At 42.0% G+C, this 19,945-nt stretch overlaps 1 protein-coding gene across 1 annotated transcript; it reads right to left on the minus strand.

Annotated features, from left to right (window-relative positions):
* Window positions 1–5,120: 5,120 nt before the first annotated feature.
* Window positions 5,121–12,071, minus strand: LOC101732366 (G-protein coupled receptor 39). The gene is made up of 2 exons (XM_004918667.4): window positions 10,789–12,071; window positions 5,121–5,757 (listed from the first exon to the last, which is right to left on the minus strand). Exons 1-2 carry the CDS (start codon window positions 11,582–11,584, stop codon window positions 5,432–5,434), a joined length of 1,122 nt encoding a protein of 373 aa, XP_004918724.1. The 5' UTR covers window positions 11,585–12,071; the 3' UTR covers window positions 5,121–5,431.
* Between the last annotated feature and the right edge of the window lie 7,874 nt (window positions 12,072–19,945).

Raw genomic sequence — 19,945 nt, forward strand, 5'->3', positions numbered from 1 at the left:
AGACCAGCTGAGAAAATTCAGGCAGATTAGTTAATTAACTAAAAACGCAGCACTGATTTATAAGCTTTTTTTTTTATCACACTTTTTGCTTTGCAGTTTTAATAAATGACCAATGGGTCACAGTAATAGTCATACAACTAATGTCCTGCTTGGTGTTATTTACAGTGACATCATTTTCTATTTTTAAATATAAATGAGAAGGACTCAAAAGAGAAAAATATCCAGAAAGACAGGTGGCCTCATTTACTAATAGAGACAAAGTGAGTTGGCTATAAATATATATATATATATATATATGTTTATATACAGATAGATAGATAGATACACTGCTTAATTGCTCATAATTTTACACACACAAAGAGGGGTTAGTGTGTATTGGTGCAGCACTCAGGTTCCCTGTATACTGTTGGTTTATGGGTATCCATGCACTTACACCTGCTTCACCTCGAACCTCATTCACAGTGACAGAGCAGGTGTTTTTGCAGATTATTTAAGTGCAAATGCTTAATTAGGGGTATTTTACAGCTCAAAAGTCTGCATGCCTATTTTGCACGGAGAGAGAGGACTCAGCGGGAAGGACTGTCCCCCCTGTGTCCCCCTATGGTGGCCCTGGGAGGAGCAGAAGAAGGGGTGTATTTTTGCAATGATTTTTAGAAAGAGAAGAAACTTGACTTTGGCCCATGCATGAATATGTCAATGTTAGGACTTTTTTTGTACTATAGTCAAATGGTTGGTGGGGGGGAGTGGCAACAGCAGTGGCAATATCGCTAGGAAACAGCAGTTACGAGGGTGAGGTAAGTGGCAGTGGGACCTAGTTGTAAATCGTCCCCCGGGCCTGTGGATTTCTAGTTATGCTACGGTTTTTTGTCTCTGATACCCATGAAACCCATCAAAATATTAAATCATAAAAACATTGCTTCAAGAGACAGTTTGGAAGTAGTAAGTGTTCAAACTGAGGACATGTCATTTAGTCAGAATTCCTGGATGTGTTGGTATGTTGTATATGTATATGTATATGTTTCTACTCCAAACTACCTCCTAGTTTGCATTTATTTACCATCTTTTCTTTCACATGTTGTTAGCTATAAAGATTAAAGATAATGAAATCAGTGCATATGAATTTTCATGGATGACACTTCAGCTACTGCAATAACAACACACTCTCTGCCTTTTATGTGTGATAACAACCACTAAACAGTAAATGATCACAGAAAAACAAGAAATGCAGTTGTAATAGGTAGTAGGGTTGCACCTTTATGCCCCAGTCTTACCGGCCTGCAGGTATGCATTAGGCTGATGCCATACTATCAGGGATGAAAAAGTCACTTTTGCATTAGATTAGTAAAACTGAATTTTATATCTGACCAAGTTACATGGAAATCTGTAGTGTGGCCAATTATGTCACACATAATGCCAGGGGTCCCCAACCTTTAATCGTGAGCCACAGTCCAATGTAGAAAGACTTGAGGAGCAACACAAGCACCATAAAAGTTCATGGAGGTGCCAAATAAGGGCTGTGATTGGCTATTAGGGGCCTCTATGCACCCTATCAGCTTACAGGGGGCTTTATTTGGTAGGAAATCTTGTTTTTACTCAACCAAAACTTGCCCCCAAGTCAGGAATTCAAAAATAACTACCTGGTTTGGGGGCACTGAGAGCAACATCCAAGGGGTTGGGGAGCAACATGTTGCCCCTGAGCCACTGGTTGGGGATCACTGCATAATGCCAATGTTGCCAATAGTGAAGGAATGTAAAAGAGATAGCCAGGCTGTTGTTTGTATATTCAGCATCCATCTACCTAATGACCACGAAGGAAAGCCAAACCTTTCAACAGGTCCAACGAAAAATTGCCATGTTTCATCCACAGCAAATGTACCAGAAATATCAATTTACACTTAAAAAAAGCCCACTAATTTATTTTTAGAATATTCCATTTTCCTTTATGCTATAATTAAGAATAAAGCAAAGGCACTTACTGGATATTTATTAATTACTTACAGCCCATGGTGTTGCCATGCTCGGATAATACAATATGAAATGAATATGTCTGATGAAAATAATACACATATTATAGTTTTTACAAATGTATCTTTCATGTAATTACTAGTATGCTTTTAATACTGGACCCTTACTGTAGCTTCGGCATGCTCTCTTTTCTTATTTATTTTTTATTAAATTTTCCTTCACCACCAAAAGACATATACGTTAAACCAATATACAGGTATGGGATCCCTTATCCAGAAAGTTCCAAATTGTGGAAAGGCCATCACCCATAGACTCCATTATAAGCAAATAATTCTAATTTTTAAAAATTATTTCCTTTTTCTCTGTAATAATAAAACAGTACCTGTACTTGATCCCAACTAAGATATAATTACCCCTTATTGGGGGCAGAACAGCCCTATTGGGTTTATTTCATGGTTAAATGATTCCCTTTTCTCTGTAATAATAAAACAGTACCTGTACTTGATCCCAACTAAGATATAATTACCCCTTATTGGGGGCAGAACAGCCCTATTGGGTTTATTTAATTGTTAAATGATTCCCTTTTCTCTGTAATAATAAAACAGTACCTGTACTTGATCCCAACTAAGATATAATTACCCCTTATTGGGGGCAGAACAGCCCTATTGGGTTTATTTCATGGTTAAATGATTCCCTTTTCTCTGTAATAATAAAACAGTACCTGTACTTGATCCCAACTAAGATATAATTACCCCTTATTGGGGGCAGAACAGCCCTATTGGGTTTATTTAATGGTTAAATGATTCCCTTTTCTCTGTAATAATAAAACAGTACCTGTACTTGATCCCAACTAAGATATAATTACCCCTTATTGGGGGCAGAACAGCCCTATTGGGTTTATTTAATGGTTAAATGATTCCCTTTTCTCTGTAATAATAAAACAGTACCTGTACTTGATCCCAACTAAGATATAATTACCCCTTATTGGGGGCAGAACAGCCCTATTGGGTTTATTTCATGTTTAAATGATTCCCTTTTCCCAATAGCTTTGTTTTTGTGAACAGGTTTGGCCAGGTTGGAGCTGCAGAGTGCCATTGAGCCCTATGGGAGACTTTCCTTGGGCCGGGTTGGAGCTGCAGAGTGCCATTGAGTCCTATGGGAGACTTTCCTTGGGCCGGGCTGGATCTGCAGAGTGCCATTGAGCCCTATGGGAGACTTTCCTTGGGCCGGGTTGGAGCTGCAGAGTGCCATTGAGTCCTATGGGAGACTTTCCTTGGGCCGGGTTGGAGCTGCAGAGTGCCATTGAGCCCTATGGGAGACTTTCCTTGGGCCAGGTTGGAGCTGCAGAGTGCCATTGAGCCCTATGGGAGATTTTCCTTGGGCCAGGTTGGAGCTGCAGAGTGCCATTGAGCCCTATGGGAGATTTTCCTTGGGCCGGGTTGGAGCTGCAGAGTGCCATTGAGCCCTATGGGAGACTTTCCTTGGGCCGGGTTGGAGCTGCAGAGTGCCATTGAGCCCTATGGGAGACTTTCCTTGGGCCGGGTTGGAGCTGCAGAGTGCCATTGAGCCCTATGGGAGACTTTCCTTGGGCCGGGTTGGAGCTGCAGAGTGCCATTGAGCCCTATGGGAGATTTTCCTTGGGCCGGGTTGGAGCTGCAGAGTGCCATTGAGCCCTATGGGAGATTTTCCTTGGGCCAGGTTGGAGCTGCAGAGTGCCATTGAGCCCTATGGGAGACTTTCCTTGGGCCGGGTTGGAGCTGCAGAGTGCCATTGAGCCCTATGGGAGACTTTCCTTGGGCCAGGTTGGAGCTGCAGAGTGCCATTGAGCCCTATGGGAGATTTTCCTTGGGCCAGGTTGGAGCTGCAGAGTGCCATTGAGCCCTATGGGAGACTTTCCTTGGGCCGGGTTGGAGCTGCAGAGTGCCATTGAGCCCTATGGGAGACTTTCCTTGGGCCGGGTTGGAGCTGCAGAGTGCCATTGAGCCCTATGGGAGACTTTCCTTGGGCCGGGTTGGAGCTGCAGAGTGCCATTGAGTCCTATGGGAGACTTTCCTTGGGCCGGGTTGGAGCTGCAGAGTGCCATTGAGCCCTATGAGAGACTTTCCTTGGGCCGGGTTGGAGCTGCAGAGTGCCATTGAGCCCTATGGGAGATTTTCCTTGGGCCGGGTTGGAGCTGCAGAGTGCCATTGAGCCCTATGGGAGACTTTCCTTGGGCCGGGTTGGAGCTGCAGAGTGCCATTGAGCCCTATGGGAGACTTTCCTTGGGCCGGGTTGGAGCTGCAGAGTGCCATTGAGCCCTATGGGAGACTTTCCTTGGGCCGGGTTGGAGCTGCAGAGTGCCATTGAGCCCTATGGGAGACTTTCCTTGGGCCGGGTTGGAGCTGCAGAGTGCCATTGAGCCCTATGGGAGACTTTCCTTGGGCCGGGTTGGAGCTGCAGAGTGCCATGGAATCCTATGGGAGGCTTCCAAAATCATGCATTGAAGGTTTCAAAGCCAGCAAGATTTTTGCGCCGTTTCCGCACGTTCGGATCCAAAAATTTTGTGACTTTCAGAAAGCAACCACGATATTTTCGTATGACCGAGAAAGCAATTTTTGTGTCATTTTCGAACATCAAAAATCTTTTCCAATCGTGATTTTAACCACCCAAAAATCATGGTTTAATGAATGGGCCCCATAGAGATTGTAAAACTGTTGTGCTCTCCCAGTAGATGAAAATGAGGGATCTGATTTCAGCGGAATGATTCAGTGAAAAGTTCTAGCTGTTTAAATGTCTGATAGTGGGTCCCCTATCCTGATTGGTCTTGGGCAGAAGCTCCTTTTGCCCATTTAGTAAAACAGTCCTGACTGGACCCTGTATTCTTGTACAGGTATGGGATCCCTTATCCGGAAACCCGTTATCCAGAAAGCTCCGAATTACGTTAAGCCCATCTCCCATAGACTCCATTTTAATCAAATAATTCAGAATTTTAAAACTGATTTCCTTTTTCACTGTAGAAATAAAACAGTACCTTGTAATTGATACCAACTAAGATATAAATAATCCTTATTGGATGCAAAATAAGCCTATTGGGTTTAATTAATATTTTATTATTTTTTAGTAGACTTAAGGTATGGAGATCCAAATTACAGAAAGACCCCTTATCCGGAATACCCTTGGTCCCGAGCATTCTGGATAATGGGTCCTATACCTGTACTGAAAACATGAATAACTTGCTATTTTCTATACGTTTGCTCATGCCTGACACAAGCTTATTACATGGCATACAGGAATTTAGTGGGCTCAGCGGTTTTGGACATGGCAGCCCAATTGAAATACCCCCAACTGTCCCAAGGATTTGCTTGAGTCCAGCCTAAAGCAAGGAATAGTACCCTAGATTCAGCACACCCCTAAAACAGAGGCACAGGCCTAGCTAAACCAAGGTATGAAAAAACTGTGATGAAAATGCAGTATGAGCTGAATTGATTTATACATAACTCTCATTCTGCCCTTTTGCTGACATTCTGACACAGTCTCTAGGCTGAGGTCTGTAGGGGCAAGCTGTCGATGTTGTACCCCATGCGCAGTGGGTGATGCCATGTACAAAGGCCCTGCGAAAGCTTTGAGATGTCAAGTTATACAGCAGCGGGGTGAGGCAAGAACTAAGGTAGTAGAAGCAGTTGGTGATGGGCTGCAGAGTGATGTACGAGCGATAATAATTCTCTGTCCACTGATCTTTACTGCGCAGGACAGTCATGAGTCGCCGGGCCTGGAAGGGAAGCCAACACACGGCTAGAGCTCCCACAATGCACCCTGCAGGAAGGCAAAAAGAGGTATTTAGCTAGAGATATGCTATGGTAGCTATAAGTGTATCTTCCTGGTTAGAGGAAAAGTATAAATCGTAAATTCATAAAATGTGGGGCTAGACCTCTGGGTAGGCAAACCTAAATTCCAGTTAGGGTAAGGTTTGGGGTTTACATTCATTTAGATGCTTTTCTATATAATCTTGCGAAAATCTTGACCAATGAAGCTATTTTTTTTAACATTTATGTAATAAGGAGGGCCCAGACCAAATTATGGACTACTATCAATGGGGGCTTCAAAGGGGAACTTTGGCTTCCAAACCAGAATTTGTTAAATAACCCCACACAACACAGAAACCCGTAATATTCATATAACTGTAATCTGTTCCTTCAAACAGTAGGAATAAATACCATTTTTATATGTTGAAATCTAGCTACAAAGCAATTCTTCTCTTTCTGCATCATTTGAAATCCTGGCAGGGGAGGAGGGACTAAAACAAATTGTAACAGCTTGTAACAGCTCCTCCACAGCTTACATACAGCATGCAGGAACTACATAACCCACAATGCATTGCACTGGGATGTTCCTTTCCTTATTGACATCACGTGTGCTGCAGGGAATTGTGGGATTGGGAGGAGGCAGGCTGAAGGCAGGCTGAGGGCAGTCAGCTAGTGTTTCATTTTATTTGAGTCACAAAGTAGTCAGCCAGATCAGCAGGGGAACAGGGGGCGGGGCTTAGAGAACCATATTATTACATTAATAATCATGAAAAGGCTGAATATTTTTTAATTGATGTATATTGCAAAGTTGCTTGAAATTATGTTTACTTTTCAAAAAGCTGAAGTTGTGTTTGGGTGGAGAATGCAGAAGTTAATGCAGCTTGTTTTTTTCAGTGAGTTTATACTCACTCTCTTGCATGGAAGCGTTCTACCTGCATTTGGCGCTTCCCTCAAACTCACTGACAAGAGCAAGCTGTGTTTTATCATACCATTCCTTGGGGTAAGGTGACTAGTTCACTTGAAAATTCAGGGACACTTCTAATAAATACATGTTGCAGGGCAGCACTGGTTGCATTTAAATAAAACTGCAATAAGTTCAGCCCTACTAACTGGATTTTATATATGAGTCCCTAAATTTTCAAGTGATCTGTTAGCAGCCCCGGTGAGCCCCGCCAGTGTCAGACTGGCCCACCAGGATACCAGGAAAACTCCCGGTGGGCCCAGGTGTAAGTGGGCCCTCCTGCTCACCCAGCCGTTTGCTTTGTAAGCCTATACCATGGTCATTGCTCATTTATATATAACAGGGATCCCCAACCTTTTTTACCCATGAGCCACACTCAAATGTAAAAAAGAGTTGGGGAGCAACACAAACATAAAAAATGAAACGAGGGTATCAAATTAGGGCTGTGATTGCCTATTTGGTAGCCCCAATATGGACTGACAACCTAAATACGGCTCTGTTTGGTTTTTATGCAACCAAAACTTGCCCCTAAGCCAGGAATTCAAAAATAAGCAGCTGCTTTGAGGTCACTGGGAGCAACATCCGAGGGGTTGGGGAGCAATATGTTGCTCACAAACCACTGGTTGGGGATCACTGATATATAAGAACAAAGAAAAGATAGGAAAGATAGGTAATAATACATACAAAGAAATGATTAAGAGAATAAAAAAGGTGAGTTAAGAATGAAGGAAAAATTGTTTAAAGAGTGCGCCCACAGTCTAAGGTTTTCTGGTGGGCCCCTGCCACCCCAGTCCGACACTAAGCCCCCAGACCCACCCTGAGTCGGCCAGATGACCCTTGGATAATAGGACATTCTGGCCATACACATAAATCTTCAAACTGCACTTATCCTATCAATGCTGGATACCTACTGTATATGACAGTGATGGCCTGTACAACTCTATGTCGGTAGACAGTAGTGACCAAGTCAGACTGTTGTGTGACAAACTGACACCCCAGAGTTATATTGCTCAACAAACTCATCACAGGGTAAAGATTGATCAGATTGTATGAAATATTTATATGTGTGTGTTTGCACAGCATCATTGTTAATAAAAAGGTATAATAAAACAAATCTGTGTCAACAAAAACCCATATGTGCTCAAAGATATTTGTCAATAAATAGCTGGTCTGCATAGATGTAAACCCAGTCAGCAGAATGCATGAGTGAATTATATATCAGCCCCAAAGCATGAAATAGACTTGATAAGCCTGCATTCCAGTAGGTCTTGCATGTCGCTGGGGAGTTCCTGGCAATTCGGGTGCCTTGTTTGTTATAGGATATCAGGGGCAGAGAAGCAGAAAAGAGTCTCTCAATATACACTGAATATACACTGACTCCCTAAGTTTTGCATTTGTTCAAATACTATACAAAATATTTTGCTGAATACTGTGTATAATTTAGCTATTAAAAAATTAATAGTAAATAAAAAAATGTTCATTTTAAGGCAAACAACATCTTCTCACCCCATGATAATGCTAAGGGGCACATTTACTATGGGTCGAATCCGAGTCCGAATTGGAAAAATCTGATTTGAAAACGAACATTTTGCGACTTTTTCGTATTTTTTCGGCACCTTTACGACTTTTCGGAAATTATCGCGACTTTTTCGTTACCAATCCGATTTTTTCATAGCCATTCCGAAAGTTGCGATTTTTTCGTAGCGCTAAAACTTGCACGAAAAGTTGCGCTTTTTTCGTAGCGTTAAAACTTAAAAGGCGCGGTGTTTTGCGCAAGTTTTAACACTACAAAAAAAATCGCAACTTTTTGCGCAAGTTTTAACGCTACGAAAAAATCGCAACTTTCGGAATGGCTACGGAAAACTCGCGTTTTTTTCGCAAAAATCGTATTGGTAACGAAAAAGTCGCGTTAATTTTCCGAAAAAATCGCAAAATACCGATCTTTACGAAAAAAACGCAATCGGACGCATTCGGCCCGTTCGTGGCTTAGTAAATGTGCCCCTATGACTTGGCTGGATAGTAACAATGTGGTAAAATCCCCCTTTTGCCAAAGAAATACTAGCAGAAACCTATTGGAGACTTTGGAGTGAGGACTGCATCAATTAGCCGATGCTGTCCCCGATCTGACAGACAAATCAAACACCCAATCATGGTAAGCTGCAAAAGCTGCCATGTATGGCCACCTTAACCCTAGCCAAATGAAAATCTTGCTGCAGTACAATTACCTATATTTAAAAAGGGATCCCATTCTCAGTCTGAAAACTATAGGCCTGTTAGTCAGACATCAGTAGTAGGAAAGCTTTTGGAAGGGGTAATAAGGGATAGGGTACTTGAATACATTGCAGTTCACAATACTATAAGTTTGTGCCAGCATGGTTTTATGTGTAACAGATCTTGCCAGACTAATTTAGTCACCTTTTATGAGGAGGTGAGCAGGAACCTTGATGCTGGAATGGCAGTTGATGTCATCTACTTGGACTTTGCTAAAGCGTTTGATACAGTACCTCACAGAAGGTTAATGATCAAATTGAGGAATATTGGCCTAGAACATAATATCTGTAATTGGATAGAGAACTGGCTGAAGAATAGATTACACAGAGTGGTGGTAAATGGAACATTTTCTAATTGGACCAGTGTTGTTAGTGGAGTACCGCAGGGGTCAGTCCTTTGCTTTTTAACTTGTTTATTAATGACCTGGAGGTGGGTATAGAGAGTACGGTTTCTATTTTTGCCCCTTTATACTGTAGGTCCCTGGTAAGGCCTCACCGTGAGTATGCAGTGAAGTTTTGGGCTCCAGTCCTTAAAGGAAAAAGAAAGGTAAAGTTACTTGGGGGTGCCAAAATGTTAGGCACCCCCAAGTGACTTTAACCGCCTACCTTTTACCCCGGGCTGGTGCCGCTGTCAGGAGAAAACAGCACCAGCCCGGGGTAGCTGCCGGCGCTTCCTCCTTCCGGCTTCGCTGCGCGCGCATGCGCAGTAGAGTGAAAAGCCGAACTTAAACATTTAAGTCGGCTTTTTCGCTCTACTGTGCATGCCCGGCCACCGGCAGTTTAGGAAGTGGAAGGCGGAAGGAGGAAGTGCTGCGCTCCAGGTACCCCGGGCTGGTGCTATTTTCTCCTAACAGGGGCACCAGCCCGGGGTACAAGGTAAGCGGTTAAAGTCACTTGGGGGTGCTTAACATTTTGGCACCCCCAAGTGACTTTGCCTTTCCTTCCCCTTTAAGAAGGATATTAATGAGCTGGAGAAAGTGCAGAGACGTGCAACTAAACTGGTAAAGGGGATGGAAGATTTTGTTTTCTCTGGAAAAGAGGCGCTTGCAAGGGGACATGATTACTCTGTACAAGTACATTAGAGGGGATTATAGGCGGATAGGGGGTGTTCTTTTTTCCCATAAAAATGCACCAGAGGCCCCCCCTTTAGATTAGAGGAACAGAACTTTCATTTGAAGCAGCGTAGGTGGTTTTTCACAGTGAGGGCAGTGAGGTTGGGGAATGCCCTTCCTAGTGATGGGGTAATGGCAGATTCTGTTAATAAGGTGGGCCTGGATGAGTTCTTGAACAAACATAGTATCCAAGGCTATTGTGATACAAATATCTACAGTTAGTATTAATGCTTGTATATATATAGTTTATGTATGTAAGTGTAAAGATAGGTAAGTATAGGTTGTGTGTGCTGGGTTTACTTGGAAGGGTTGAACTTGATGGACTTTTTTCAACCCTAAGTAACTATATGCCCATGTATGGCCACCTTAACCCTAGCCAAATGAAAATCTTGCTGCACGACAATTACCTATATCAGCAAGCCATTACACCTACTTATATGTATGCAATCGTGTACATTTTTGTTAAATTACATTTTATTGCTGCTCCACAGATTTTGAAAAATTAAGTATTATAAAATTTCCATTACAGTAATAATCATTTTTATTTACTTATATAGCCAAGAATCCTGGACTAATGTTAGAAAGGGTTCTTTTTTATTGCTTGGGTATAATAAACACTAATTACATCTAAGTAGATCTTAGTGCCTCTTAGCAAATCAAACAAAGTGATTTCTGTGCAAACAATCCCTAGCACTTACCCAGCATCCTTGCATTCTGCTTGCGTGCTGTAACCGTCTGCCCACTGCAGAATCTTCCTAGTAGCTGTACTGATCCACCTGGGCCTGCAACTTCCACATCTTGACTGGCACTGCCTTGCAGCGCCCTCCTCATTCTCCAGCATGTTATCCCCACTACCGATAGCACCCCAAGGTAGGTTAGAAAAGAGGCCCAGATGGTGGCAACAAAAAGACCTTTGCGTGAGCTAAGTGGGGTACATACCCACAGTTCTGTGTGCTGATCATCCACATCTGCTGCATAAACATCTTCCAAGCCCATGGTAAATAAAACTGGAAGCCCAGCCAGCAGAGACATCAACCAAATGAAACAAAGGCGCAAACGAACTGAAGACTGGCGCAGATGAAGACTGAGTGGCCGACAAGTAGCAAGGTGCCTCTCACAGCTCAGAGACAAAACATTAAAGATGGCGGCGTAGCAGAGAACTTCCCATAGGTAATAGAAACCACAACAGCCAATGTTACCCAAAGGCCATGGGAAGGGGCTCCAGATGCTTCCATACAGCTCTGCTGGTATTCCCAAAACCAGTTGCAGAAGATCACAAGATGCCAGGCTGCACATATGGTGACTAAGAGAGGCCTGGACACGTCGGCGGCGTAATCCCCACAGGACCCTTATTACCATAGCATTTCCTAGAATTCCAGCAAAAAGTAGTAACATGTAAGTCAGGGATATGGAAGACTTAGCATAAATGCTGAGCCTGACTTCAGCCTCTGGAGGTTTGGAGACAGGGGGCATAGAGCTTGTAGTGGAAGTCATTGGTACTTATTCTATGATTAAAAATCTTCTGTGAACATAGTATTTTGACTCAAGGTGTCTACAAATTGAGGTTAATCCTTGGTTTCTCTTATCCAGTTCTGGTTTATAGTATCTATAACTGCTTGGAGGTCTGTGTCAGTCCATCGTCCCACTGTGTTCGGCTTCTGGTCAGTCCATGGGATTTCTGGTGAGTGTGTTTCTTCCTGGTCAGTCTGTTATCATATAGTGTCAGTATATTCTCTCACAAATAAATCTGTCTGATGATATCTGGAAAACAGTTTCTCTGAACGTTGTCATGAAGCCAATGTGCTGTTTTTAGGCTTAACTCTTAGCTGGAAATTCTTTGAGGCCATTTCAGAACCTTCAATGAGCTGAAATGATATTCTTTTTTCTAAAGCAAAACTCTCTCTCTTTGGTGTTCTCTCAGGCAGTATCTCTCCATACGAGGCTCAGCAGCTGTCTCTGTCAAAGGCTTAAGGACCACATGCTGTTTGTGAATATCTTTTATCTTTCTATAGTCTCTCTGTGGGTGAACTCTCAGTCAATCCCATTCCTTATTCTCTGCTTCTCTCGTATGTGACACCTTTAAACCCTCCCTTTCAACAGATTGGGGTGTTACAGGATGTAAATGCAGGACGCATTTTAGAATGGAGATGCCCATGTGGTCAGAGGCCTCAGTGCAAAAGGCTGCAATTGATTTGTGACTTAGCTCCCATTAATTGTTTATATTTTCATATATTATCTTAAAGAAGAAGCAAGAGCAGCTCCAAGAGGTCTTCTTAAGACTGTCACAAAGACGGTTCTCAAAATCAACAAACCACACCAATCTAATGGTTTTAGATACAGCTATAAGTTTAACATATAAGCGCACATACATCTTCAAGTCATGAAACTACAGGGGACTTCTAATAGCCAAATACTGTGGGTTTTTTTTGTTTTTTTTAATAATAGTCATATTTCCATAATGGACTTGTAACATACTAACATAATAAGTGAGGCTGAATAAAGACTCACATCGATCAAGTTCAAACTTTTATGTCTATATAAAACTTGCCTAACTGCTAGTTGATCCAGCGGAAGACAAAAAAAACCCCACTTGAAGCCTCTCTAATTTGCCTCAGAGGGGGAACTATCTCCCATAACCCTGTATCCCTGTATTCCCTCACTTGCTAATAAGCCATCAAACCCCTTCTTGAAGCTATCTAACGTATCAGCCAGTACCACTGATTCAGGGAGGGAATCCCACAACTCCCCAGCTTTCACAGTAAAAAAATCCTTTTTCAAATATTTAGATGGAACCTTCTTTCTACTAATCCGAATGAATGCCCTCATGCCTGCTGGAAGGACCTACTGGTAAATAAAGCATTTGAGAAATTATTGTATGATCCCCTTTATGATTTATACATAATTATTCCTCTTAAGCGCCTCTTCTCCAGTGTAAACAACCCCAACTTGGCCAGTCTTTCACCATAACTGAGACTTTCCATACCCTTTACCAGCTTAGTTGCCCTTCTCTGTACCCTCTCTAATTCATTAATATCCAGTTTGAGTACTGAAGACCAAAAGTGCGCGACATATTCTAGACTGGGCCTTACCCGCGCCCCTTCCACGAATTTATGCCTCTTTGGATACAGCTCAAAGCCTTGTTTGCCCTTGAATCTGCTACCTGGCATTGTTTGCTACAGCCAAGTTTATTTTCTACAAGGATTCCAAGGCTCTTTCCATTTATACATTGTGATACAACTAGTAGGCATGTATTCTATCATTTGTATTTTATTACACTAACCCACTGTATAGCAAAGTATAAAAATCTACTACAATATTTATTAAATTATATATAGATGTAGATGACAACATTCGCCCTTCTCATCTGGCTAATGCTGTACATATTAGAGGGTGATAACACATCTGCTATGTTACCAGTTCTCCCTCATGAACAACTTTCCTAATAAACATTTTGTTCTGTTATTCTGTAGGCATAGCACTTAAGAGTCAATGGCTACAGTTGGGAAGCAGTTAAATAAATGACTCTGCTTGGAAACAGGGTGATTGCTCTCTAATCTTTTTGGCTTTGTTAGCAGGCTCATTACATTAAGTAGCCTGTGTTATATCTGCCCGAGTGTCCCTTAATCTGCGCACATGATGTCATGCACTAAACACGCAGTGTTATAAAGTCACTTCCCTCTATCCCTAACAGTCTGTCGGAGGGCAACATCCCTCTTCAGGACATAAAATCCTATTGCACAGTGGAAAATATTGATATTGTTTGATATAAATGCACTATATATTATACTTGCACTTTAGACTTTGTAAATCTTAAGTTGGTTAAGGTATATTTTACATTGGCACTTTAAGGTAGTAGTATTTGGGTAGTACAGGTATGGGACCTATTATCCGGAATGCTCGGGACCTGGGGTTTTCCGGATAAGGGATCTTTCCGTAATTTGTATCTCCATAGCTTAAGTCTGCTAAAAATCATTTAAATATTGAATAAACCGAATAGGCTTGTTTTGCCTCCAATAAGGATTAATTATATCTTAGTTGGGATCATGTACAGGTACTGTTTTATTATTACAGAGAAAAGGGAATCATTTAACCATGAAATAAACCCAATAGGGCTGTTCTGCCCCAATAAGGGGTAATTATATCTTAGTTGGGATCAAGTACAGGTACTGTTTTATTATTACAGAGAAAAGGGAATCATTTAACCATTAAATAAACCCAATAGGGCTGTTCTGCCCCAATAAGGGGTAATTATATCTTAGTTGGGATCAAGTACAGGTACTGTTTTATTATTACAGAGAAAAGGGAATCATTTAACCATTAAATAAACCGAATAGGACTATTCTGCCCCCAATAAGGGGTAATTATATCTTAGTTGGGATCAAGTACAGGTACTGTTTTATTATTACAGAGAAAAGGGAATCATTTAACCATTAAATAAACCGAATAGGACTATTCTGCCCCCAATAAGGGGTAATTATATCTTAGTTGGGATCAAGTACAGGTACTGTTTTATTATTACAGAGAAAAGGGAATCATTTAACCATGAAATAAACCCAATAGGGCTGTTCTGCCCCCAATAAGGGGTAATTATATCTTAGTTGGGATCAAGTATAGGTACTGTTTTATTATTACAGAGAAAAGGGAATCATTTAACCATGAAATAAACCCAAAAGGGCTGTTCTGCCCCAATAAGGGGTAATTATATCTTAGTTGGGATCAAGTACAGGTACTGTTTTATTATTACGGCGAAAAAGGAAATAATTTTTAAAAATTAGAATTATTTGCTTATAATGGAGTCTACGGGAGATGGTGTTTCCATAATTCGGAACTTTCTGGATAATGGGTTTACGGATAAGTGATCCCATACCTGTATTAAGGTAGTAGTATTTGGGTTTTTGAACATATTTATGTGCAATATTGTAAAGAGATACTGCAATTATTCTATATGTGTAATAGGTGCTAGTTGCGTTTTTGCCAAGCTACTTTATACTTGCATTTATGGTTGGCTGATATATACTATATGGATTTTTTTCGCAAATGGTAAGCTTGGTAAGTACTAAACTTTTTTAAGTAAAGAGAATTGTTATTCTTATTATTGTATTTATTGTAATTATTGTCATGTTGTATTGAGTGTTATGTGTTTTTTTTAGTCTGTGAAGAAGAAGGCATTCAAGTAAGGATTTAATTACACCCTATACATTGCACTCTGTGTATATGACAATAAAGTTGAACTTGAATATTATGCTTCGCAATTATAACAGCCAGAAGCTGTTTAACGACTGTAGTACATCATAGTACAGTTAGCCTATAAAACGCAGCCAATGCTTTACCAGTAGCTACTGTATGTATGTATATATATCTTTATTTATAAAGCGCTACTTATGTGCGCAACGCTGTATAGTAGAATACATTGATACAAACAGGGGGTTATTAAGATAATAATAGATAAATACAAAGTATAACAATAAATACAAATAAATACAAGATACAGTTGCAATAAGTTAAGTCAAAGACACAAGAGGATGGAGGTCCCTGCCCTGTAGAGTTTACAATCTATAATGTATATATATAACGCTTTACATATATTTTTTCCCTAGGTATATGAGAATATTGCTTAAATACTCCTACTTCCATATGTTTTTTGCTGTACAAGCACAAAACTCTGAATCACTCACCTTCCTTTGCTGGTTATTGCTTCACAACTAATGTACACTTAGGGGCCCATTCATCAATGTACAAATGAGTCTGAATACTAAAAATTAGTATTTTTTCCAAGTTTTAGAACTGTGCAGGTTGGAGCTGCAGAGTGCCATTGAGCCCTATGGGAGACTTTCCTTGGGCCGGGTTGGAGCTGCAGAGTGCCATTGAGCCCTATGGGAGGCTTTCCTTGGGCCGGGTTGGAGCTGCAGAGTGCCATTGAGCCCTATGGGAGACTTTCCTTGGGCCGGGTTGGAGCTGCAGAGTGCCATTGAGCCCTATGGGAGACTTTCCTTGGGCCGGGTTGGAGCTGCAGAGTGCCATTGAGCCCTATGGGAGACTTTCCTTGGGCCGGGTTGGAGCTGCAGAGTGCCATTGAGCCCTATGGGAGACTTTCCTTGGGCCAGGTTGGAGCTGCAGAGTGCCATTGAGCCCTATGGGAGACTTTCCTTGGGCCGGGTTGGAGCTGCAGAGTGCCATTGAGCCCTATGGGAGGCTTTCCTTGGGCCGGGTTGGAGCTGCAGAGTGGCATTTAGCCCTATGGGAGGCTTCTAAAATCATGCACTGAAGGATCAAAGTCAGAAAGTTTTTTGCGCCTTTTACGATTGTACAATTGTACAAAAATTTCGGAACTTTTGGATTGTACCACAATATTTTTGCACGATGCTATCTGAAATTTTAGTATCTAATACAATTTTTTCCCACTTGTGCTTTTTGAAGTCCAATATTCGGACTTTGATCAGCCCCTTAAAGTGATACTGTTACTATTTGTGGCATAAAATGCACAGTTAGAGGTCAATCACATGTCCATATCAGTCACATAGGACAGCAAATATCAAATCATCCCATATCTTACCTTTACTGGTCTTTAGGCTGATCATGACACCTCTACTTGTCTCTGGGACACCAAATAAACATTCTACCCACGCCATCCTACAGCCCATGTCCCCCTTAGGTTACCCATCCCCATCAATCATACTGTCTTCACCCTCCCTTAATTGCATGTTTTATTTTAGCCACCCTTTGCTGTACTGGGTAGCCCTTGACCCTAAAGGCAACACAGAAACCCCTAATATACCTATCACTGTAATCTGTTCCTTCAAAAAGAATGAATAAATGCCATTTTTATATGCTGAAATCCAGCTGCAAAACAGCTCTTCTCTTTCTGCATCATTTGAAATCCTGGCAGGGGAGGAGGGACTAAAACATTGATGTTACAGATTGAAACAACTTCTCCACAGCTTACAGACAGCATGCGGGAACTACATAACCCACAATGCATTGCACTGTGATGTTCCTTTCCTTATTGACATCACCTATGCAGGGAATTGTGGGATTTGGAGCATGCAGGGGACAGGTACCTACTGTTACATTTTATTGAAGGTGCTTTAACAGAGATTTTTGGCAATACACCCATGGCTGACCATGACGCGTTACACTCTGAACATGTCTCTAGTTCAGTTCCACTTAGCCCAATATATAAATCTAGGTGATTTCTGGAAAATGTGGGTTGGTAGGGGATTTTGTAGCCATATCCCTGTAACAGCCGACCTCCCTTTCCAAGACTGTAGGCAGTGATTTTCAAACAAGCCTTGTGTCTCCTTGTAGATTGTAAGCTCTTTTGGACAGGGTTCTCTTCACCCCTTGTATCGGTTATTGATTGTTTTATTTGTTACTCTGTATGTCCAATGTATGTAACCCACTTATTGTACAGCGCTGCGGGATATGTTGGCACATTATAAATAAACGTTAATAATAATAATCGCAATCGCTTGTGGTCTAAAGCTCAGGCCCCTTACTACACTATAGATATATTTGTATATCCTTGCGTCCCCCTGTCCTGTTAGGGGCATAACTAGATTGGGCAGCAACATCATTTCAGCCCACAATGGGAATAACTTATCTTTTCAAGAACATTTGGTCTGTGCCCCATTGGGGCTCCTATAACTCTTGGGCCCACAGCAATTGCAGGGTCTGTCTCCTCTATAGTTATGCCCCTGTATCCTACTTTAGTTCATTATCAAGAACATGGCTCCGGTGAACCAATCCCTATATTGTAAAATGCATGAATTTGTGTTATTTTTCCTTTCCAAGTGTGTAATGAGTAGGAAAGGCGATATATAACGATGAATCTGAATCCTGCTGTACTGGCTGCATTGCTCTCTGGGCAGACATTCCCTACCATCCTGGCACGCACATTTAGTGCTGACAAAGCCCATCAATTACACCCTGCAGTCTACAATCACAGCACTCTGGATGGGCACCAATCCAAAATGGTTTGCTGGGTGCCACATAGCTATTGTTAATCACATTGAGAGAACTACCAGAATAATACTGATAAAACCCGTTCTTCAGTAAAGCTCATCCTTTTGCCAAAGTGCAAAATGTATCATAGGATTCCTGTGACAGTATTAAAGGGGCAGTGTATGCTCAGCATGAGAACAATAAATAGGACTTGTGTTTATCACACTCACCTCTCCCTACCGTAAGCCTTTGTTAGACTTTTAAATAAGAGGGGAATGCATAATGTGCAAAAAAAAGTCTGTCATCGGGCATTGTGCAAATATCTGTGCTCCATTTTTTTAATCTTTCTTTCCTATTAATAACATTGGCATTAAAGGAGAAGGAAAGGCTAATAAAGAGTTAATCCCAAACTGCAGGCATACCTTCAGTTCTCTCAATAGTGCCCTTAAGTCTCCCCATATTTCACCTGTTCAGATGGTCAGAAGCCAAAAGCGAAAAAAAAAACACTGAGCTGTGTAAAGAAAGTTCCCATAATGCCTCACTCCTGCACAGACACCCCAGATCTTCGCCGTCGTTTTTCGTATTGAGCGATTGTAAATGGCGGAAAAACCAATCCGATTTTTTCGTGACTAAAAAGTAGCGGAAAATATCCGAAAAAGTCACGACGGCGGCGAAAAAGTCGCGGAACATACGAAAAAGTCGCGATGCCGTCGAAAAAGTTGCAAAAATACCGATCATTACGAAAAAAACGCATTCAGACGCCTTCGGACCGTTCATGGATTAGTAAATCTGCCCCTATGAGTTAGCTTCCTGCTGATTGGCTCAGATCCACATTCCTAAGGGGGGGAGTGAGTTCTTGAGGGAGGGGGAGCAGGAAAGAGCAGAGAACAGAAAGCTGCGTGTCTGTGGCACAGGAATTACAGATCACTCTGTTTGTACCAATGAATACGTGTGGCAACACACGAAACGCGTCAGGTCTGGATCCTTGAATAAAGCTTTTTGAAGTTTTACAACCGCTGTCCTGGAGTCCGTTGAGTGCATGCTGGTGATGTTTCTACACCTGATTACAGGAATTGCAGACACAAGAAATCTTTTTTCCGAGGACTCAGTGCAGCTTTTCTGTGAGTGCTTATAACTGTATTTACATAGACCTTTCTGATAAAGCTTACTGAGTTTTTACCTTTCCTTCTCCTTTAAAGGTCTATGTAAATAAGGAAATCGGGAAATCGCGGCGTCGCGTATGCCATCCCACCGGCGATTTACATTTTTGCTGGTGGGATGGCATTTCGGGGAGATTAGTTGCGACTAATCTCCGTGTGTCACAACCTTAAGGGGCAGATTTACTAATCCACGAATTCGAATCCCGAATGGGAAAAATCTGAAGATCGCAAATATCGCGAAAATGCTTACGAAAAAATCGTATTAGTCACGATAATATGGTATTGGCGGTCCGAAAGTCACAAAATTTTTGTACTGAACCATTGTAAACAGAGGTAAAACCTTTCTGATTTTTTCGCACAAGTGTACGAAAAAGTCGTGCTGCGTACGAAAAAGTCATGCGGTGTACGAAAAAGTCGTGCGGACGCCCCAAAAAATAAAAATACGCTCGGAGAATTCGTGCTTTTGTAAATGTGCCCCCAGGCCCGGATTTGTGGCGAGGCCACAAAGGCCCGGGCCTAGGGCGGCACATACACAGGGGTGGGATGCCGCCCCGCCGCAATCAAATTTTAACATTTTGCTCCCATATGGAGCAATGGGGACATGTCCCCACTGCTCCGTATGGGAGTTCTAAGTTAGGCGCTTGCGCATGTGCATTAGCGGTCACGGGGGGGGGGGCTCGTTTGCGCATGCGCAAGTTAGGCGCTTGCTCATGGGCATTCGCGTTTTCGCGGGGGCGAATGGGGGGGGGCCTTG

The sequence above is a fragment of the Xenopus tropicalis genome, chromosome 10 (assembly GCF_000004195.4).
Source record: "Xenopus tropicalis strain Nigerian chromosome 10, UCB_Xtro_10.0, whole genome shotgun sequence".
NCBI classification, from domain to species: Eukaryota; Metazoa; Chordata; class Amphibia; order Anura; family Pipidae; genus Xenopus; species Xenopus tropicalis.

Coding starts and splice junctions, on each gene's coding strand:
- LOC101732366 (XM_004918667.4), bottom strand. CDS start 11,584: ATGACTTCCACTACAAGCTCTATGCCCCCTGTCTCCAAACCTCCAGAG. Junction 5,758..10,788: donor GCAGAATGCAAGGATGCTGG/GTAAGTGCTAGG, acceptor GCCTTCCTGCAG/GGTGCATTGTGGGAGCTCTA.